At 37.9% G+C, this 22968-nt stretch overlaps 2 protein-coding genes across 7 annotated transcripts in view; one reads left to right on the top strand and one right to left on the bottom strand.

Annotated features, from left to right (window-relative positions):
• pbrm1 (polybromo 1) overlaps window positions 1-17529 on the bottom strand; it is a 25872-nt gene extending 8343 nt beyond the window's left edge. For 2 of the 5 annotated variants that reach the window (XM_055184969.2, XM_055184971.2), the window contains exons 1-22: window positions 17183-17311; window positions 15949-16096; window positions 15703-15800; window positions 15472-15619; window positions 15116-15265; window positions 14890-15000; window positions 14685-14753; window positions 14513-14611; window positions 14325-14410; window positions 10854-10945; window positions 10387-10603; window positions 9808-9949; window positions 7899-7990; window positions 6124-6403; window positions 5881-5986; window positions 5014-5653; window positions 4725-4936; window positions 4155-4340; window positions 1656-1813; window positions 1318-1572; window positions 1090-1235; window positions 844-1001 (exon numbers count right to left, since the gene is read on the bottom strand). In XM_055184969.2, coding sequence (XP_055040944.2) covers window positions 844-1001; window positions 1090-1235; window positions 1318-1572; window positions 1656-1813; window positions 4155-4340; window positions 4725-4936; window positions 5014-5653; window positions 5881-5986; window positions 6124-6403; window positions 7899-7990; window positions 9808-9949; window positions 10387-10603; window positions 10854-10945; window positions 14325-14410; window positions 14513-14611; window positions 14685-14753; window positions 14890-15000; window positions 15116-15265; window positions 15472-15619; window positions 15703-15800; window positions 15949-16096; window positions 17183-17265 — 3676 coding nt within the window. In that variant the 5' untranslated portion in view covers window positions 17266-17311. Of the gene's footprint in view, window positions 1-843; window positions 1002-1089; window positions 1236-1317; window positions 1573-1655; window positions 1814-4154; window positions 4341-4724; window positions 4937-5013; window positions 5654-5880; window positions 5987-6123; window positions 6404-7898; window positions 7991-9807; window positions 9950-10386; window positions 10604-10853; window positions 10946-14324; window positions 14411-14512; window positions 14612-14684; window positions 14754-14889; window positions 15001-15115; window positions 15266-15471; window positions 15620-15702; window positions 15801-15948; window positions 16097-17058; window positions 17077-17182; window positions 17312-17405 lie in introns of those variants that run through there. The other 3 variants (XM_055184972.2, XM_055184970.2, XM_073875873.1) reach the window with 3 other exon arrangements.
• gnl3 (G protein nucleolar 3) overlaps window positions 17425-22968 on the top strand; it is a 15299-nt gene continuing 9755 nt past the window's right edge. For both annotated transcript variants that reach the window (XM_073875878.1, XM_073875877.1), the window contains exons 1-7: window positions 17425-17593; window positions 17754-17812; window positions 19652-19792; window positions 19960-20073; window positions 20159-20239; window positions 20394-20529; window positions 21058-21161. In XM_073875878.1, the coding sequence (XP_073731979.1) occupies window positions 17581-17593; window positions 17754-17812; window positions 19652-19792; window positions 19960-20073; window positions 20159-20239; window positions 20394-20529; window positions 21058-21161 (648 nt within the window). In that variant the 5' untranslated portion in view covers window positions 17425-17580. The remainder of the gene's footprint in view (window positions 17594-17753; window positions 17813-19651; window positions 19793-19959; window positions 20074-20158; window positions 20240-20393; window positions 20530-21057; window positions 21162-22968) is intronic.

The following is a 22968-nucleotide window of genomic DNA, read 5'->3' as shown; positions in this document are numbered from 1 at the left end:
TCACTGTTGTACCAGGTAAATATATTATTTTCTGCTGTTAAGTTGGGCATTTTAACATGGAGGTCTATGGGAATTGACTTCCTTTTGGAGCCAGCCTCTAGGGGCCAGTCGATGAATTGCAGTTCAATTCGCTGCCGTATTGGCTTCATCAGAAAGATCGGAAGGTTGCCCCTTGGTTTCGACACAAAATGGCACTTACTTCCAACGCCTAAAGGAGCTTGCTTGGAAGAAAGTGAGTGAGGAGGTCGGACAATTGAGTAAACGCATATTTGAGTAAATTTACATATTGAGACCTCAAGCTAGCTAAAGCCGTCAAATTGAGCGCATTCACGTCTGAATGTCACATGCGGATTACGCAAATTTTATGCACAAATGACGTAAATTTTACATGCAAATGAAGCGAGTTAACCAAGCGAAGTATCCAACTATGCTCAAATAGCGCAAATCACCTAATTCGCGTCTGGTGTGAACATACATTTATGCATACGCGAAGGGACCGTGTACAGTGTGTATAAGCACTGCTGGGTCTTGCATGGGCCTACAGGAAAATGTAGTATGTAGACCAGGAAATGCATTGCATTTTGTCGCAATCCGCCTGTGTCAAATAAACTATACTTTGAAAGGCTGTGCATTCGACTGTGTGCATACATTCACATACACGTAGGATACAGACTATAGGCTGGGCTTTAGTGTCTGAATTTACTCACTCGTTCTCATTCATTCATTCATTCATTCATTCAAGTGGACTGTATTAGTAAATAAACGCGGAGAATAGTGGGCTATTTCGGACACAGCCAATGTAAATGACGTGACTTCCTTTTAATGTGTAATGATTCTGGTTACCTGCTATACAAGTCATAGGGCAGGATTCCTCCAGGTTGCTGAGGAACACTTCCTTCTTGTAAAACATCTTAGTGGGCTCATGTTCGGTCTCTTCAGGGTGGATAAAGATGGGTCCGAAAAAGTATGCGGCTCCATCTCGCACCCACATCTTCTCTAATCTGTTTCAGGGGACACTTTTAATAAGCAGTCCATGTCATCAAATATGACTTTTAAAATGTTGAGTATTCCGTCTTGTCAATACTTTACCTGCCCACACGGTTGCGTACGAGCCCATGAGAGCGGATGTAGACACAGTCTCCCACTTTCAAACACATGTCATTATAGCAGAGTTGCTCGTAATACTGGCAACCCGGCTCTCCATTACTGACCTCCATGGGAACATCTTCCCTCTCCTAAAGAAACAGACAGAGACAGCATCTCTTATTTACATACATCTGAAGTTATAAAGCTATTTTATGTTACTAATTCTCGTACTTTATCTATAATAGAAGGTGCAGCTTTGCCATCATCTGGCATCTCAGGAAGCTTCTCGCTGTCCTGTTTAGGCGCAAACATCGAGGCCACGCGGACCACGGGTAAGGGCACTTCACGGGGAACAAACTTCACAGAGCTAAGGGGCATCGTCCACATCTTGATCTTTTTGAAGGACTTGGTCTTCGCAGAATAGCGAGATTCACAAACGAAAACATCTTCAGGTCTGAAGCTGTCTGGCTGAAGTTTGAAATACTCCTGAAACGAATAAAAAAAATTGTAATGTAATTCAGTAGTGACACACATGCAATGTTCGGTTTATTTGGGAATCTTGACATTACCTTCACAAACATGACAACGCATTTGCCCAATATTTTATTGACAGGAATTTTGTTGTAATAGTCGCTTTTGAAAACTTCTTTCTCCAGAAATTTCCGTGTGGCCAGGTGAAATGTTTCATTGGGTCGGTAAAACCAGCAGCCATAAAGCCACTTCTCTCCTTATTAATAAAAAAAACATTATTACTGCATGTTCTTACATCAAAAATTAGATATCAAAAGCTATCAACACCTCTAATATTGCAGTCTTTAGAAAATATAAAAAAATATTTGAAAATTTACAGTATATACATCATTCACATCCAGTTAAGAAATTAACAAGGACTTCTAATATGTAAAAAAATTTATAGTTTTTTACAGCTTTAAAACAGCTGACTATTCAAGGCCTGATCTTATGCTGTTTTAACAATTACACGCAGATATTTAACACTTTTCCTGCTATTGACAAGTTATTTCAATTAAAAGAAAACGCTCCCTTGCCAATGATGCTTTCCTGATGAGTTTTTACGGCAATCTATATTTCCGCTATTATCCACTAGGTGGCACTCTTACCAAACTTATAAAACACTTGATTCAAAAACAGTAAAACTCTGTGTATGTTTATAAGTGTTTTGAATCTGATCGCTAACAAAAGTCCTTCACAAAAATGCAGTTATCTCAGCTTTTTTTCTCAAAATTTTGTATTTTTGAATAAAACCCTACAAATATTTGAGAGGTGATAAAAACAGAACTAATGAAGATAGGAAGAAACTTTTTTTTGGGGGGGGGTGTGATTGTTTGTTTGAAAGCAGAGGGTCTTTTCTGTAAGGCATTAAACTTTTGTGAAAATCATAAAAAATGCTGGCGCTGGCTGGCAATTTTTTTTTAAATGCTGGCGGGGAAAGAGTTATCAATTATTTACAGATAAACTCATGGTGGTCGGCGGGGGAATTGCATGGGATTCGTGTGTTATAATAAATTACAATAAAATAATAAAATACAAATAATTTCAAAATAAAAATCTAAATACTAACAATATTTTAATTGTTTATCATGTGACCATTACACAACAATACAGTATATCTGAGAAATTGACAAATCATGTTTTATGTGGCAATAAAAATAAATGTTTTTTAATTAAAGATGCAAATATGCTATTAAATTATTTAAACATTTACTTAAATTCTTTAAATACTTTAAAGAGTAACTAAACCCTTAACCAACTTTGTTTAGTTAATGATCTGTAAGAATGATGCTTTATTAGTGCTGTTCATTGATTTTAGTACGTTTTTTGACATTTGGATATAAAGTGTTTCAATACTACAATATATGGTGTAAAAACGTCCGAGTGCTGCCCTCTTCAGGTTGAACGGTTGCTACTGCAGTTGAATTTTCCTATTGGATGTTGGGTCCAAAAAGTAACTTGTGACGTAAGCAGGTTCAAGCTCACCACGCCCTTGTTACGATCTCACCACATGCTTGTTACGAGCTTAGTTCGTCCCCTCTATCTCCGTTGGGATCTGCCCACTTTTCTTGAATTTTTCAAATATTGCCAGTGGGTGGAGTCAGCCTCTGACCAGGGGTTTAGTTACGCTTTAAATAAATAATTTAAAGCATGTGAAAAAAATAGGTCATTGAAATTTGGCTCCCCTTGTGATGTCAGAAAGGGATTTTATTATAATTGTACCACCCCTTAAAGGCTCTCTAAGCGAATCGGTGTGTTGATTTTTGAAATGTGTTTCCAAACAAACTGAGCGTAGTTAACTCCTTCCCCTCCCTTCTGTGCTTTCATGAAGGCGCCCAAACTCAACCCCCAAATCCTTCTTGGCGTTTATTGGCTGGAACACTTTGTTTTGTTTTGTGGTGCAGGTTTGGCCACTGTGCTTATATTGAAGTTTGTAGAGCCGGGGCTGTCTACAGAGATCGCGTTTTTTACAGCTTGATCAGCGGACAGGCAGCAAGCAGATAGTGAGGAAATGTTTGCTGTATGTAACAAAAAATGTTTTATGGTCTAAAACGCGTGAATTCGCTTAGAGAGCCTTTAATCTGCACTATCCAACCACAGCACTGCCATTTAGTGCAAAGAGAAAGAGAATATAATTGACAGCGCAATTGAGTTTCAGTTTCAACAAACCACCATTATGGCGATCAGTGTTTGCATTTCTTCAGCTCCTTTGCATTTAAAAGGCCACACCTAAAAACCGCACATTTTGCTCACACCTACATACTACATAGTGGAAGTTTTAACATGCTATAATAAATTATTTTTATGGTATTTTGAGCTAAACTTTCAAATTCACACTCTGGGGAGACCACAGATTTATTTTACATCTTAAAAAAGTCCCCTTTAAGGCATATATTAACACATTGGAGTCAATTGGATTACTGTAATGATGGATATACTGTAAGAATATAACATGACAACATCATCTAGAAGAACGAAAGTCATATACATCTGGGATGACATGACGAAATTTTCATATTTGGGTGAACTATATGCATGATTTATAAAGAATGCTATACCTGCATCATCCTGCCATAGGCGCTCTATGCAGACAATGTGCGGTTGCAGGTTTGGTTCTGTGGGCTCCACATACACATAATCTCCCACATGATACATGCTATCCTTAAAGCTGCAATCCTGGCTGTAGTTACGCTGCAGGACTCCTTGCCATCCACCACCTGATGAATCTTCACTCTTCTCAGCCTCTGTGGACCAATCAAGGTTATACCTGACATCAACCAATCGGCTGTCAGCTGAGGTCTAGACCTCTGCAATATCTAAAGTATCCTACATTACTTTCAATTGATAAGCTTCTGGTTTAAGTAGCTGTTATGTGCCTGTAGGGCATTAGAGTGTTAGGGCATTGCACCAATGTCATGGGTTCAATTCCCATGGGACATAAAACCGAAATTGCTTTCGTCAAAAATGTCTGAATGTTTAAATAAAAGTCTTCATGTAGCTCACTTGGACTTGGTAGAGCGTTGCGTTAGCACTGCAAAGGATCATGGTTTCGATCCTAGAGAGCACACATACTAATAACATTTATACCATCTGCAAAATGCAATGTCTGCTAAATACATGATAAATACCTTTCTTCTCCTCCTCTCTCTTTAGTTTATCCTCTTCATACTCTTTCGGCAGCTTCTCTTTCTTCTCCTTCTCCACATCGCTGTGCAGATGTTTGGTTGTGTAGCTGAGGGCAGGCGACAGAAGAATCTCTCCGTTCTTGCACAGCTCGTCTCTGATCCGGATGAAGAACTGCTGGAGCTCCACAGAGTCCTCAAAGATCTCCGAATCCGTCCTGGCACACAGAAAATAATGTATTACTTTGTGCAAAACCAAATTTTTGGATTTTGACATCCTTATACAGAGCATTACCTGTGTAGGCGTCTGGCTTTCTCCAAGACTTCAAACATGTTATCCTGAAACACATCTAGTCTTCTATAACGTCCCTTATCTACGTTCGCTCTGACGATCTCGAAGTTCAACGGAGGCTTATCAGGATTATTAGGATCAACTGCTGGAATCTCCGCCAGCGAGTCGCTATAGCAGCGACCTTCATCGTCTTGGTGACCGAGCACCGACACGAAAAGGTTACGTACGAGTTCTTGAATAAGTCGCGCGACATCCGGGACGTGGGCATCTTCTCCACCTTCCAAATCTCTCCTGGTCTCCAAAAGCACTTTGTGAAGCACCAATGCGTCTTTGTAGATCAGCGATTCAGGCTCGTTGTAGGTGCAAGCATTGTTGAACATCAAAACCAAGTCCTCCACAAGTGCGTCAACATCCTGGTACTTGTTGGACAGCATGTGACCCTTGACCTTCTCCATGTCTATTGGTCTCTTGATGGCCACGTAGTAGTCTGGAAGTTCGGCACGGGACGGAAGACGAAGGAAGATTGTGCTGAGGCGACGTCCACGCTTGTCGGTGTAGTTCTTCACGGCTTCATAGAGCTCATTGAGTTTCTGCTGCAAAGGCGTCAGGTACTTGGATTTTTTAGGGGAGATGCCACTTTTCCCTGGAATGACAGTGGAATATATGGCTAGTTACAGTTTAAGTTAAGTAGGTAGAGTCATATTTTCAATGTTAAGAGGCTTTCCAACATCACATGTCAAAGTAAAATTGGTTCAACCAATGGTGTGATTTGTGGGCAGGGCTAACTGTATTAAGCATTCACAAATAAAACTATGTCAGCGTTAACCTACACACCGCAATTTTTAAATACAAGTCGCTTTTAAAACATACGGATTTTCAGCTTGGGGGAAATAATGTCATCATCATCGGGCGGGGGTCCGAGTTCCCTTCGTTTTTCTCTCAAAATCTTCTCAAGAATGTTGGCATCGTTGTATACCTAGAGTCAAACCGAATAGCAATCAAACTGGAGCAGACTGTATTTATAACACTTATTTTACTGCTGATAAAGCCTATCATACTCGATTACATTATAAATCCTCAAATGCCCTCACTAGAACCTTACTGTCGACTCACTTGTGATCCTTCTTCATTGTAGTGACGTGCGTTACGAAACATCAGCTTCATGTCCTCTATCATGGAGTCCTCACTGGGATACCTGTCGGAGCGGATGTTGTGGTCTACGCTCCTCAGGTCCATTGGCTCCAGTATGATCTTGTAGTAATCTGGGTAGTCTTTCTTTGAGGGCTTCACCATGAAGAGGTCACATAGCCTCCGTCCCGTGCCCATCTCCCGAGCCTCCGCCACAGCAGCGTACAGAGCCTTCATGCGGTTCTTCTTTGTGTTCTTCTTGTGGCTGTCATATGAATGTAAATAATGCTTAAATATGTGACCCTGGTACACAAAACCAGTCATAAGTATATTTGTGTAGCAATAGCCAATAATACATTTCGGATTTTTTATGCCAAAAATCATTAGGATTTTATGTAAAGATCATGTTCCATGAAGGTATGTTGTACATTATATATGAAGAGTTTGGTTCCAAAACGCAATAAATCCATTTTGACAAATTTTGGTAAAAACGTGTTTTCTATACCAAGAAAGTGACAAGATGAAAACAACTATTTTCTGTTACAAACTTTCACATAGCATCTTTAGGTTATAAAAACATAAAAAATTCCAACCCATAAGTTGATTTTCAAAGATTTATTTTAAAAACGGATAATTTTTTCCACAAAATGCAATAAATCCATGACAAGTTTTTATTCAAAATGCTATAAATCTATTGAATCAATAGCCTATATAAATGTGCATTCATCTTTGCCATGTTATATTCATTTAGTTGACTAGTTGTACACACTAATTAAAAATATAAACATTAATGTCATTAATCAAAACACTTACTTTGTCATATTAAGATCACTGTCATTGCGGTTACTTGACGTCCTCGCTTAACGTCTTTCACAGAGATCAGCGGTAAAATGTTTTTGGTCCTGCTCGATTTTCGTTGACTTTGAGTAAAATTATGGAAAGTTTTTCATAAGATCCGCTGGGGTCAATGTGTTTGCATGTCAGAAACTTGATGTTGTCGGCCCGGGCAAACAAGCACCCGTCTCCCGAGTGTCTCTTGCGTAAATTATTAGATGTTGATGGCTTACGTTTCTTTCCCATCACAGAAAACCATCACAGGTTTAGCGATGCAATTAAAGTATTATTTTGTTTTGTTTGTTGATCACGAAGTACAAAGTAGATGAGGAAAACTAGGACTCCGTGGACTCAGCGCGTCCGCCATTGTTTGTTTACATTGCGTGACTGGTGGGCTGTAATATCAGAAATGGATTTATTGCGTTCTGTAAAAAAGGAGCAGTGGCGTTTATCGCATTTTGGGAAAAAAGGGAGAAAAGATGACAGAATAACACGGCGGATATTGGATTTTGCGTAAAATTAAGAATTTACTTTTAACTACTGACCTGATATAATACTGATTTTGGCAGTAACTCATTTTTTTCAAAAATGGCGTTTATCGCGTTTTGGAACCAAACTCTTCATATATATATATATATATAATGTCCTGCTAAGGACTTCAATATTTTGATTTTGTTGCACCCGCAGATTCCAGATTTTTTAAATAGTTGTTTCTTGGACAAATATTTTCCTATCCTAACAAACCATACATCAATGGAAAGATTATTTATTTAGATGTGCATACATCTCAATTTCAAAAAATATACCCTTGGGTTACATATTTTAGTAGACCCAGACAAGAGCCATGGAGATGAACTACTAGTAGTTTAATAAGCTGTAGATCTTCAGCCTTCAGTAAGCGCTTATTGGAGTAAATAAATGTGTACCTTTTGCGCTTAATGCTGCCTCCATCAGAAAGTGTGGATGACAGCATGCTGTCATCTTCATCATCTCTCCTCATCAGTTCTCTTTTCTTTATCTGAGAAAACACGCATGCACACACAGATATCAAATACTGTATCTGTGCCTGTTTTCTTGAGACATATTAACTCATTCCCCGCCAGCATTTAAAAAAAAGTTGCCAGCCAGCGCCAGCAATTTTTATGATTTTCAAGTTTAATTCCTTTCTAAAAATGTCTTATATAAATATATAAACATACAATATATCAAATGAAAGAACAGACCCTTTACTTAAAAAAAAAAACTCTTCATTTGTTCTCTTTTTATAATCTCTCAAATATTGGAAGGTTTATTTAAAAATACAAAATTTTCAGCAAAAAGATAATTGCATTTTTGTAAAGGACTTTTGTTAATGAACAGATTCAGAATGATGATCAAGACTAGGGGTAGATCGCTTAATCGGTTTTGCCGATTAATCGGCATCGATAGTTTATTGGTGAAACAATCGGCTATCTGCAAAAAATCCCTGCCGATAGTTTTTTTGAGTTTGTCTCTTGCTTTATATCATTATGAAGTAATTAATTTGCTGAATAGATGCTGCATTAGCAAAGAAACAACAGCAAGAACCTAAGTTTGTCATCAAGGCTTACAGGACAAAAATATTAGTAGTACCTCAAATAGTTACACAAAAATACACATAGATAAATCCAACCCAAATGTTTAATGTCATGATTATTACCATTTTTTTTGGATTTGTATATTTCCAGCTGGTTACTTTTATTCATATTTTAAGTTAATAACAAGAGAACGCAAACTATAGACCATTTCAAAAGATGTAAACAACACTGGTCCAGAAACACAGTTTTTTTATCTTATTTTACATATATCATTATCTTTAAGATTTTTGTTTAACTTTTTGATTCAGTTCTATACAACCAAAAGAACATTTGAAGAGTTTTGTTGCAAAACAAGATAAATCCATTTTTTTACATTTTTGTCAAAACATGTTTATTATTATGTTATCATGTTATTATTTTGTTTTATGGTGCTACTTAGCTGTATTTTTTGAAGTTATGAAGGTTTAAATCAAAACAAACCAACTGCAGTTGCATTGAAATTAATTGGAATGCACAACCAAAAAACGAGATTTCTGAACAATTAAAAAAACGGTGGTTATCTCGTTTTGCAACGAAACTCTTCAAATTTTATCCCAACATTTATCTAGTGTTAAAAACTGAAACAGGAAGTGCTTCTGGACCAGCATTGTTTACATCTTTTAAAATGGTCTATATGCAGCTGTCGGCTACATTAACATATCTGAAAAATCAAAATCTGAATTTGGTTATTTTTTATTATCATTGCAATTCATCTTTTGTTAGATAATCATTACATGTTCAAACAGAAGCAAATAAAGTACAATTTTACCAGTAGGAGCACTTCATATAAGTATTGATACTTATTAATATAATAAATATATTTTTATTTATACATTTATTTAATTTAGCACATTTTCATGATTCAGTACTGTGGTTTTATAACTTTTGTAATACATTTCAGCACTGTTTCACTTTGAGTGTTATGTTTTTTATCCAGTATCCATTTTTAAAACTATCGGTTGATTTATTGGTTATCAGCAAATAGGGACCAACTTAGTTATCGCTATCGGTAAAATTCATTACTTATTTATAAGTTGAGAAAGAGCACCACCTAGTGGATGATAGTGGAATTATAGATTAGAGTAAAAACTCGTCAGGGAAGCGTCATTGGCAGGGAAGCGTTTTCTCTTAATTGAAGAAATAAATCGTTATTGGCGGGAAAAGAGTTGAATGATAGACACCCAACAAAACACTGTGACAGACTGAAACACAGAATCGGACACAAACACGACTGTATTACCTGCAATATTTGTTGCAACTTTAGGACGCGCTTGTAGATTTGGGAGTTGGGGACGTTGTAGCGCTTTGCGTTCTCAAACATCCGGTTAAGATCCACATCTATCTGTTCCACACTTTCATATTCATTGTTTCTCATCTTACTCCTAAAAATAAAGACTAAATGCTTGAAATTTGAAATCAATGTGAAATCAAAAGTTGATGCTCTTAATCTCATTATTAGATTATGAGACCCATTCACGTCCATAGTAGAGAAAAATATACTATGGAAGTTAATAGGGCTCATGAACGGTTTGGTTACAAACATTCCTTAAAATATATTCCTTCGTGTTCATCATACAGGTTTGTAACAACATGAGGGTGAGTAAATAATGAGAACATTTTCATTTTTGGGTGAACTATGCCTTTAACCTGGATTTCAGAGACGGGGTCACAGTTCATAAAATCTAGAATTTGGGATGAATTTAGCAAACAGACTCACAGTTTGTTACTGTATCTATCCAATAAATTATTGAATCAGTTACTGACATTTTAAAACAGCACATGTTAAACTAAAGATTTGCAATGCCTGCTGTCATTGTACCTTATCTGGTGGAGGGATATTGGATGGCTGATTTGCTGGAAGTAGTCAGGGTAGTCTTTCCTGGAGGGCAGCTGATGAAAGGGTTCGGCTAAGAGTTGCCCCTGACTGTTCCTGACACCCCGCACGGCCTCATACATCTGAAAGATGGGGTTGCTCATGTCCATGCTGGATAGACTGCTCTCCGCCTCAGATTCACCCTCATCGTAATGAACAGAGCCTTCGGGAAATCAATGTATTAAACCTGCTTAGTTTGAACTAAATCACAGTAAGTTGACATAACTATTCTGGCAATGCCAATTGACAGACATTCAAAAGTAGCTATGTTTTGAAAAAGTAACGCATAAATTGTAAAAACATTTATATGATACAATTTATCTATCAGTGTAACATAGACTAATACGTCACATGACGTTTACGTCTCATGTGATTGGATTAAAATTCTAAAGACATCATTACAAGTAAGATACCAGTCAGTATGGTGTCTTCCTCACTCTCTGAACCGTACTGAAGAGCTGTCGTGATAGAGGAGAGACGATCTCCCTGTGCAAACCTTCTGTTCCTGCGTACAAACACCAGCAGACAGAAACAACATATATATATATATATATATATATATATATATATATATATATATATATATATATATATATATATATATATATATATATATATATATATATATATATATATATATATATATATAGTACTGTGCAAAAGTCTTAGGCCACCACCACCAGACTTGTTGTTTTAGAAGTTTTAATGTCCATCCATATTTATTTTTCAATCTATGTTATTAAGATACAAACAGAAAATACAGGAAATATGTACAAAAAATGTAAAATTAAATTTTCAGGGCTAAATGTCTTCTTTAGGCATCTTCGGTGTTTAGTGTGACCTCTCTTGGCACTAAACACATCTTGAGCGTTTTTGAGCAAAATGAAGTAAAATTAAAACTGCAAGCAGTGATGGAAGGGCCCTCGCACGCATGTGCACCGCCACTTTATGGCCTTAGTAAAGCAATGAAACAGAGGGATTTAAATTTCAGTGGGTAAATATAGGTGGATATTCAAAGGAACTTTGAAGTGCCATACCTCCTTTGTGCAGCAGGTGGCGCTAAGATTGTAATTGATTGTTGTAACATTAATGTGTTGAGGCCAGGACCCTTGTCAAACGTATGATGTCTGTGACAGGTCGGACATTGCATGTCTGAGTTACAACAGCTTTCTCATGGCGAAAAATCAAACTTTGACAGGCCACAACGGACACGCCCCTTTAACGAAATGTCAAGATCTTCACAATTTATCATTGTGAAGTCCCTAAGTTCAGACTGACCAAATATGATGATGATCTGAATACATTTCAATGAGCAGTAAATCACAGTGTAAAACATGTTATTTCCTGCTTCCAGCAGGTGGCGCTATAACTTTTACTGAATATTGCCATGTTGATGTGTTCAGGACAGGACAATTATCAAACTTGTGAAGCGTGGGTCAGATTGGAAATTTTAAACCTGAGTTAGAACAACTTCCTGTTTCATTGAGAAACACAGAAATTTGGCAAGCCGCCACATACACACCCTCCATTGAAATGTCAAGATCTCCGCAATTTAGCATTGCAAAGCCCTTTAGATGACACTCACCAAATATGATGATTATCTGATTAAATTTATAGGTGGAGTTTGTTAAAATACGAAGGCCAGAAATGGCAAAATTTGCACTCAAATTACAGAGAAAATTCAAAATGGCTGACTTCCGGTGGGGTTTAGAGCTTTGCTCCAAGAGACTTTTTTGTAGGTCTTGGGGTGATACATGATCCTACCGCATTTTGTATCTGTGCGATTAACGTAGCGGGGGGGCTGCTCTATTGAATTTTTGTAGGTGGCGCTATAGAGCCATTTTAACACCCCAAGTTCTGAAGCCTATATCACATGAAAATATTCGCAACTTTTGACACGTGTGCAACGTTTCATGACTTTTTGAGCTCGTTTAGGCTGTCAAAAATGGGATTCATTTAGCGATACTTTGCGAGGCCGCAACGGACACGCCCTTTAACGAAAAGTCAAGGTCGTTGCTATTTATCATCACACAAGGTCTTGAGATTAGACTGATGAAATATGATGTTGATATGGTTAAATCTCTAAGAGCAGTAAGTCACAGCATAAAAGGTGGTATTTCCTGCTGCCTCTAGGTGGCGCTATGACTGATACTCAATTATGCCATGTTGATGTGTTCAGGCCTGGACCCTTATCAAACGTGTGAAGTTGGGGGCAGATCGGACTATGTATGTCTGAATTACAACAGCTTCCTGTTTCATGGCGAAATATCACACTTTGCCAGGCTGCCACGGACACGCCCTTCAACGAAAAGTCAAGATCTTCGCAATTTATCACGGCAAAGGGCTTAACATCAGTCTGACCAAATATGATGATGATTTGATTAAATCTCTAAGAGCAGTAAATCACAGCGTAAAACATGGTATTTCCTCCTACCTCTAGGTGGCGCTATGAGTGAAGTTGAATATTGGCATTGAAATGTGTTCAGGCCAAGACACTTATCAAACGTATGAAGCATGGGGCAGATTGGACATTGTATGCCTGAGTTAGAGCCACTTCCTGTTTCATGGCGAAAATGCAGAAATTTGTCAGGCCGCCACGGACACACCCTCTGACGAAAAGTCAAGATCTCCGCAATTTAACATCGCAAAGGACTTTAGATGAGATTGACCAAATATGACGATGATCGGATTAAATCTGTAGGAGGAGTTCGTTAAAGTATGAAGCCTGGAAATGACCAAATTTGCACAAAAATCAAGGCAAAAATTCAAAATGGCGGACTTCCTGTTGGGTTTAGAGCTTCGCTCCAAGAGACTTTTTTGTAGGTCTTGGGGTGATAGATGATCCTACCAAATTTCGTATCTGTACGTTCTTCGTAGCGGGGGGGCTGTTCTCTTGAAATTTTGCAGGTGGCGCTATCGAGCCATTTCTACACGCCCACTTTTAGCGCCTATACCACATGTAAATTTTCACCACTTCTGACATGTGTGCAAAATTTCATGAGTTTTCGAGCATGTTTCGCCCCTCAAAAATGCGATTCACTTTGGAGAAGAAGAAGAATAAATAATAATAATAATAATAATAATAATAATAATAATAATAATAATAAACCGAGCAAAAACAATAGGGTCCTCGCACCCTGGTGTGCTCGGGCCCTAAAAAAACAAATTTCTAATTAGGATTTAATTTTATTTAGGTTTAAAGGTGCAGTGTGTACATTTTAGCGGCATCTAGTGGTGAGGTTGCGAATTGCAACCACACGGCTTAGTCCACTGCTCACCCCTCGCTTTTGAAACACACAGAGAAGCTATTGTAGCAGGCCCCGGACAAACATGTCATCGTCGGAGACAACTAAGTAAAAAAAAATTGGCCGTTAAGGGCTTCTGTAGAAAAATGGCGGCATAAAATGCGACTTCCATGTAAGCGGACCCTCTGTGTATGTAGATAAAAAGGTCTCGTTCTAAGGTAATAAACACATAACGGTTCATTATGAAAGGTCTTTATTACACCCCTGATAATATAGTTTTGTATATTATTTTGCATTTCTGTCAAGAGATCCTTCTAAAAATTACACACTGCACCTTTAAGAGATCCTGCAGTTTCCTGCTATCGCTCAAGTGGAAGGGGAGTTTACCCTAAAAACTTGACACATCAGTTTACATTTTTATACAGTTTTTAATACTACATACATATTTCCTGTATTTTCTGGTTGTATTCTATTAAAGAGACTGAGAAACAATCATATATGATCACCACAACAAGTGCAAAAACAACAAATCTAATTCTTGCATGATGGCCTAAGACTTTTGCACAGCACTGTATATACTAATGAATTTACACTGAAATCATGTATTTCACTTTTCATGATCTGAAATCAGTAATATACCTGATTCTGATGCTGGTTTTAACCGGTTCAGCATGTTCAAGCTCCATCTTCTTCTGTGCAAAGATCTTTTTAATAGTATTTGCATCCTGAAAATTCATCATTTTAAATTTTAACAAATCTTACCAATTGCTAAAGAATCCAGATATAAAAATGATTTAAATTATATTGAATACATTATAATTTATTACTTTAAATACTTGTGATCCGGGTTCATTGTAGGTTTTGGCATTTTTGGCTAACAGGTCAATGTCTTTTGCCATATGGTTCACACTTTTGTAGAAGCCCATCTATGCAGAAAGAGAAACCTCAGTGTAAATATGGAAGTATTGAAAAATAAGTGATAGAAGTGGTGAAATTTACCTGTATTCTCTGTGCAATGGTCTTCAGATCTATCGGCTCCTTAATGATAGCATAATAATCTGGATATTGCTAAAAATGAGGGGGAAAATATTTGATTCAATTACCAGGAAACACATAAACTGATCGGATGTATATTTTTAAGTCACTTTGTATAATAGCGTCTGTCCAATTTATGAATCTAAATGTACTAGGCCGTAAAAAATACCACTTTAGAGGGAAGTCTCTGGAAGAGCTCGCTAATGAGACGTCCATGTTCTGTGTATGTCAGCGCAGCTTCCAGGAGCTGCCCGAGTACTTCCTTAAGACTTGAGACAGACTGTAAAAATACAACAAACTAGAGTAAAGTGCACCCATATAAAACACCAAAGTGTGTCTTAGGGATTAGATGTGAGTTTAACAAAAGCCTGTAAGTAGGAGATAAGCTTTCTGACCTCCTCCTCTGTGGAGCCTGAAGGGTTTTCCTGTGCATCGTCCCCATCGTCGTCATCTTCGTCATAGTCCCCTCGTTGCACAAACTCATTTTTGGTGCGGATATACAGATCCCAAAGTTTACACGCCGCCCTGAATTCTGGAGTCTCTGGCTGCACATTAAATTGTGTTTTTAGTGACAATGTAATATATTTTTTAATATGAATGTCAGATTGAAAACAACCAATATAACAATAAAAATATCAATATATCTAATTTCATCATATATAAGCAACTATTTGATAAAAGCACATAAAAAGTGAGCCAAATTTTGTCTACTGTAAAAGTGTGAGCTGTTTGTGGTACAGTTATGCCATACTTTGTAATAACTCTTGGCATTGTTGAAAAGGAGCTGGAAATCGGCGGTGAGCTGTTCAACATCATCATACTCCTCCATCTTCAGCTTCTGCTGGATCTTCATCATGTCTATGGGCTGAGACACCACGTCATAGTAATCTGGCTGGTTCCTGTGCATGTGTTACACAACAATAGTAAACTGTTATGAGGTATGTTAGGTCTGCAATAATAATGCACAAAAAAACCCATTTACCTTCTTTTTGGTGCTCTGATAAAAAGTTCACACAGCATTCTGCCCTGATCATCTTTATAGTCTCTGATAGTGTTGTACAACTCGTGACACACAGCAATCTGCGAGGAAACAAAATACACACACATTGGATTTTATACTGACAACTAAAAGTTTTATAAAGCTGTGAAATGCATGCAAGTAAATGTAGTTTAACTGCATACAACACAACTGCTGTGAAATTGAATGCGGATCCCACACTGAACTCACGGGGTCAACGGTGGGTATATTTGTGATTCTTCTTCTCTTCCTGCTAGTTGAAGGTATGGATGTGCTTTGGCTGTCCTCAAAATCTCCTCCACTCACACTGCTGGACGGAGACGTGGCTCTCCGTCGCTTCGAGCCCATCGCGAAAGCCCTTTACAAAAATAATCAAGAGGATTGGATGACTGACCAAAGGGGTTAATATTCAGTAAACCAAATGGAAAGCTACTTTCTGGGGAAACATTAAACATGGCGTTGTAGAAATATTTACTACACTTCTTTATAAAAATTACACACAATTTTACTCACAAGATACTACAATAATAGTGACTGATTGTAAAAACTTGGCATTAGCCACCACGCCAATAAAGCTGCGTACAGGAGATACAATTACAACAAACTGTAAAATGTTTATTTTTATTTAACCTAAAATGTGCTTTGAGTGGTAACATCTAAAATGATTTGATTTAAAGTGGACATTTCACAAGACTTTTTTAAGATGTCAAATAAATCTTTGATGTCCCAATACTACGTATGTGAAGTTCTAGCTCAAAATATGTTAAAGCATGTTAAAATTGCCACTTTGTAGGCGTGAGCAAAAATGTACCGTTTTGGGGTGTGTCCTTTAAAATGCAATTGAGCTGATCTCTGCACTAAATGGCAGTGCTGTGGTTGGATAGTGCAGTTTAAGGGGTGGTATTATCCCCTTCTGACATCACAAGGGGAGCCAAATTTCAATGACCTATTATCACATGCTTGCGAAGAATGGTTTAACATAATTAAGTTATATTTGTTCAGTTTAGCCATAAAACAAACAGAGACTGAAAGTTAAGTTTCGTCCAGACTCGCTACCGCGACAACGCACCTGTGTCCTATGGAAGCATCTGTATAATCCTACAGTACAGCAATACTAGATAATACGAGTTTACTGACAGAACTAGTGGATACATCTGGAGACATTCACGTACCACTGATGGGAGAAATGTCCAATTTCTTAATGTACAGAAACAAGACAACATGGTGATCAATAGAAATTTAACATATCAATAGAAATCCTCTTTATACTGCACACACGGGAGCTTTATAACGCTGTAATAACAGTAGCATCCACCTTACATGAATGATATGCAGAAGATGATGTATGATATACTCAGATTTTTGTGTTATCATGTGTGATAATCAATATATAGCCAGTAAGACAGCACTGTTGTGATTTGCTGTATGCCAGTGCAGTTTTTACTTCACGATGATGATGATGATGATGACGAAGACTGTGATGGGACAGTTATGTGTCTGCACGGTGAAACCTGATGACACATGCATCAGCACATAAAAACAAAGACACGCACGTACGCACACACCGGCTCGATCTGGGCCATGCAACGGTCCGCGTGATGATGCACGGGTTTTTTTTATAACATGAACGGCGCGCGCGAGCGGTAACGACACGCGGCGGTCCTTACCGTCAGTGTCCGATCAGCTGAACTGTCTGAGGACTGACAAACATTCAGCACCAGGGCTGATTGATTGTATTGAGGAAAAAATTAACCCTTTACGGCGCGAAAACGGAAGCGGAAGTGAGGAGGAGACCCACGTGTCGCACTGTGTGACTGAGGGAAGAGCGCGTGCTGTACAGACATGAAGAGACCGAGTGAGTATTTGATAGCTAAATTACATTTTAACCATTGTAATAAGATGAAGGTGTACACATTTGTGCGTCTTTTTGTTATAACGTCACGATAAACTACAATATTTTAGTAAATATGGCTGTATTAAGACTGTAACCTGCGTCACACGTGTCTGTTGTGTAGAGTTGAAGAAGGCTAGCAAACGCGTGTCATGCGCCAAACGCTTCAAAATACAGAAGAAGGTAAGAGATTATAAATGTTTATGCATGTAACAATTTATGAGTAAGCAGGGAGCTGGCATTTTTACACTTGGCATGTATGAATGTGCCTGTTTAACATTTTCTATTAAGACACATCCTTGCTTATATCACTCACTATAACAGCCTACGATAATACTAATGACTTATGTAGTAATACATGTATCGTAAATTTTTTCAGTTTTATGTAATTTGTCATATTGGGGATGTACTGATGTAATTTTATTTACTTGTAATGATACAGGTATAACCAGACAACTATTGGCCGATACCAATATCACTGAACAACTATTGGCCAATTCCGATAATATCAAACAACTATTGGCTGATAGCAATTTGACCAGATTTCATGGCTGGTAGTAATTTTTTAACCAATTTCAACAATAAAGTTTTAGCCAGTACCAATTTTAACAAAAATTTTAGCCAGATGCTGATTTTAACAAGCAAGTTTTGGCCAATACCAATTTTAACAAACGTGTTTTTTTGCCCGATACAGATTTTAACCAGCAACGTTTGTCAGATAATACAGATTTTAACCGGCAACGTTTGTCTGATAATACCTATATTCAACGGGCAACGCTCGCCCGGTAATACCGATTTTCAACCGGCAACGCTCGCCCGGTAATACCGATTTTAACCGGCAACGCTCGCCCGGTAATACCGATTTTAACCGGCAACGCTCGCCCGGTAATACCGATTTTCAACCGGCAACGCTCGCCCGGTAATACCGATTTTAACCGGCAACACTCGCCCGGTAATACCGATTTTAAACGGCCACGTTTGCTCGGTAATACCGATTTTTTTCGGCAACGCTCGCCCGATAATACCTAATTTTAACCGGCAACGCTCGCCCGGTAATACCAATTTTAACCGGCACCGCTTGCCCGATAAAACCAATTTTAACCGGCAACGCTCGCCCGGTAATACCGATTTTAAACGGCCACGTTTGCTCGGTAATACCGATTTTTTCCGGCAACGCTCGCCCGATAATACCTAATTTTAACCGGCAACTCTCGCCCGATAATAGCGTTTTTTTTCTGGCAACGCTCGTCCGATAATACTTATTTTTAACCGGCAACGCTCGTAGGATAATACCAATTTTTAACCGGCAACGCTTGTCTGATAATACCAATTTTTAACTGGCAACGTTCGTCCAATAATACCGGGTTTTATTTTTATCTGCAACGCTCGGCCCATAATACCGATTTTAACCAGCAACGCTTGTCCGATAATACCTATTTTTAACCGGCAATGCTCTTAGGATAATACCAATTTTTAACCGGCAACGTTCGTCCGATAATACCGGGTTTGATTTTTACCGGCGATACCGATTTTAACAAACAAAGTTTGACTCATACCAATATTACCAAAAGATTGGCTAATAACTATTGTAACATACATTTAGTGCCTGGTAGTGATTTTTGTTTTGGTCGATAACTTTAGGCCAAGGCCAATTTAAACAAGCAACTTTTGGCCGAAACCGATTTCAACAAGCAACTTTTGGCTGATGCGATACCAATTTTAACAAACAATGTTTGTCCAAAACAGATTTTAAGAAACAAGTATTGGCTGGTAGTGATTTTATCAAATAACTTTTGTTTTTGTTATACAAAAATTTATACCAATATGTGTTTTGATCTTATGATAAATCTTATGATAAAGCAGCCAGCAGAGGATGTGATGTAAAATAGTTTATTGAATAATGTTGTGCTTAGTTTGACTTGTACTGTCGTTTAAAAGTTCTGCTTTTGCATCAAGTGCTTTATAAAGTTGAATGTTGTTAAAGATTAGATCGGCAGTGTGTAAGTTGTTTTTCATGTCAAGGTTCGGGAGCATAACCGCAAGTTACGGAAAGACGCAAAGAAGAAAGGGATAAGCCGAAAGCCTAAAAAGGATGTTGGAGTACCCAACAGTGCTCCTTTTAAAGAGGAGGTGCTTCGAGAAGCTGAACATAGAAAACAGGAGGTATGATTTGTTACTGTAGTGCAACACCATAATAAAACCAAACTTTATCTTTGCTATTAAAATAATATTGTAATGCACAGTCTATTATTGTTTTTTTATGACACTATCCTTTTAGAGACAATAAACTGATGCCTAATAATTACATTTGTTTTATTGATTTTTTTTAGCTTGAAGCACAGAAACAGCAAAACAAGGTCGTTAAACAAGAAGAAAAAAAGAGAAAAAAGGAAAAAGAAGCAGCCAGTGATGAAGCCGGACCCGCAGCCAAGAAAGCTAAGAAGGTAAAAAATGTGTCGATATATTAGCATAAAAGTAACTCTTTGATCTCTGTATCACATATAACTTGATTGTTTGTTTGCTTTGTAGGTGGAGAAGGCTAAAGTAGCAAAAGCTGCAGCAGCTAAAGAGAAAAACAGCAAAACTTTCAGATGCAGTGAACTGAACAAGGCAAGTCAACAGATTTACATTTAGTAGGACATGGATTAATATTTCAAGCACTTCCATATTGTATAAAATGAATTGTGTTTTACATGTTTACTATGATGATCTAAACCTTAACACCTGAAAGGATGAAAATTTATTACATTGAAATGCTTTATAGGTGATTGAAGCTTCTGATGTGATTTTGGAGGTTTTGGATGCCAGGGATCCTCTGGGTTGCCGTTGCCCTCAGCTGGAGGAAACCATCTTAAAACACGAGGGAAAGAAAAAGCTCTTGTTCATATTGAACAAAATAGGTGCGGACCTTTCAGTGTTGCCTTCGACCTTCAGTCATCTGATTATCAATGCCTATGTTTACATGCACCAGTTTTCATCAATCCGACTGATATGTGCAACGTAAACAAAATTTTCAAATAACACAATGCTATTTTATTGCTTTATGTAAAGAACACGCAAACCGAATTTACAGCACATGCCCCATTCCCCAATTGACAATGACTTGCTATTGCATGGTTTTGCAATGAGTATTGTGCAATGTGTAAATAAGAGAATACAAAACGTGAACATAAGCGCAATTCCAGTGCGCATGTGCACAAGGTATTTTTGGATCCTGTGAATAGATTCACAGTTGTAAATGCTTAATTTTCCCCTGTTGGTCTTTTTAATATAGTTGGAATTTCAGTTTCATTCGGATCAGTTAAGGTGTTTACTTGAAGGCTTTTCAGTCTGATTTGAGCCATCAATCTGATTACAAACAGATTTGGTTCCATGTAAACATGGCTAATGTGGTCGCGGTTTACTAAACAGACCATTTTCCTTTGTAGATCTTGTTCCTAAAGAGAACCTGGAGAAATGGCTTCGATATCTTGAAGCCGAATGTCCAACTTTTGTCTTTAAGGCAGCAACACAAGTGCAGGACAGAACTGTGGTATGTATATGTATATGTGTGGCCTTCATAACTAAAAACTTCATCACAGTTAAAGGGATACTCCAGCCAAATATCAAAATTATTCACCCTCAAGCAATCCATACATCATCTTTTAGAAGCTTTATAATCAGGGAACAACTTCTGACTTTGAAGCCCAAAAAGTGCATTCATCCTTCACAGAGTAATCCACACGGCTCCAAAGAGTAAATAAAGGTCTTCTGCGGGTAATCCATGTGGTTTATTAAAAATATCCACATTTCAAACTTCATAAACTACAATAACTAGCTTCCAGTAACAACCCCATCTTAGACTCACAAAATTCACTGTGCAACGTACCCATCGTATCCTATTGTCAGTCTGTGAGATTGCCGATACACGATAGTATCGGAGGGGCAGGGCAGTAGTTTACTCATTTTATTAATTTGTTCATTTTTGACTCATTTATGAAAAGTCACTTGATTGGTGGACAAAAAAGAAGCAAGGATAACACTGTCATGACTGCAACCTTCTTAAAACTGATGCTATCCGAACGAGTCATTAAAGCCCTGGCGCTTGTGGCAGGGAGTGGGAACAACACACTCGCTGGTTTTAACCCTCTGCGAGCCAACAACCTCTCTAGTCCAAGGAAATGTCAGAGCCGTGCGTATTACATGCTAATGTGCGAGGACGAGTTCAAATCATGCGCATTACAAGTTCAGGTGGTAGGAGGAGTCCATTTCGCGTGCAATCAGGTCCGAGCAAGAGTCCAAGACATGCGCATTAAGTCGAGGTGTGTGTATGTGAAGGAATCCGCCCATGTTTCAAGCTCTCTCACACAAAATAAAGCCCACAAAGCTTCTCATGTGAGAAAAAGCACACAATACGCATGTTAATGTGAAACTATGATGATAATAAAAATAACTAACAACAACTATTGTCATGAAAGGCCGCTATTGACGATATTTCTGATGATTGTCGACGATACTATCGTCTAGGTCTGCATGGTTCATGCTAAAATGTGAATCGTGATTTTTCTCCATGGGAATTGAGATCCTGATTCTCTAACTCGATTCTCTTTTTTTTTTTTACAAAAACATTTATTATGCACTTAACTTAAAAAAAATGTGCTACAAGACTATTATACAAGTTATAAAAACGTGTCTTAAAAGTCTCTTTTCCTTATTTTTGACCCCTTCAAATTTAGAGTAATTTCAAATTTGTTAGTAAATTTAACAGCTATCAAACTGGCCAACCTTAAAACTTTAAAAACACTAAACCTTTAAAAGACTAAATTATCAACATTTTAAGCATCAAAGAGAAACGCAGACATGTTACAATGTTCCCCTAGTGCTAAAAACCCTTTCTAATGGGGAACTTGTGGCGGTGACACACAGGCCGTTTCTCAATCTTAAGGCTGCAGCCTCTGGAGGGTGTATTTCTAAACTGCGCATCATAAAGACTGTGTATAATTTCAGAATATTAACAGTTAACATTATAAAGTTGACTACTATTTTTAGTTAATCATAAATTGTTGTAGTATGTGTATGAATTGCGAATGTAATGCTTCGTTAACTCAAATGATTCAGCCTTGATGATGTATGCAGCCTGCATATGCGACCTCCGGAGGCTGCAGCCTTCCGATTCAGAAACGTACGGAGGTAACTAATTTCCTTGCCTTCTTTCGAAACCAATGTTGTTGCATCGTCACTTTCTCCGTTGCCACCAAGATATTCCACAATGACGCTTGTTTAGCCTCTCTTTTTTGTGAAAATTGCCGCGCCAAAGCTACGTAAACGACTGTGTTTAGGTCTGCCACGTTGTTATGTCA

This window comes from Misgurnus anguillicaudatus, chromosome 14, assembly GCF_027580225.2.
Source record: "Misgurnus anguillicaudatus chromosome 14, ASM2758022v2, whole genome shotgun sequence".
Classification (NCBI taxonomy): domain Eukaryota; kingdom Metazoa; phylum Chordata; class Actinopteri; order Cypriniformes; family Cobitidae; genus Misgurnus; species Misgurnus anguillicaudatus.
Note: the sequence above shows the minus strand (reverse complement) of the source record. Positions and strands in the feature narration are given on the sequence as shown.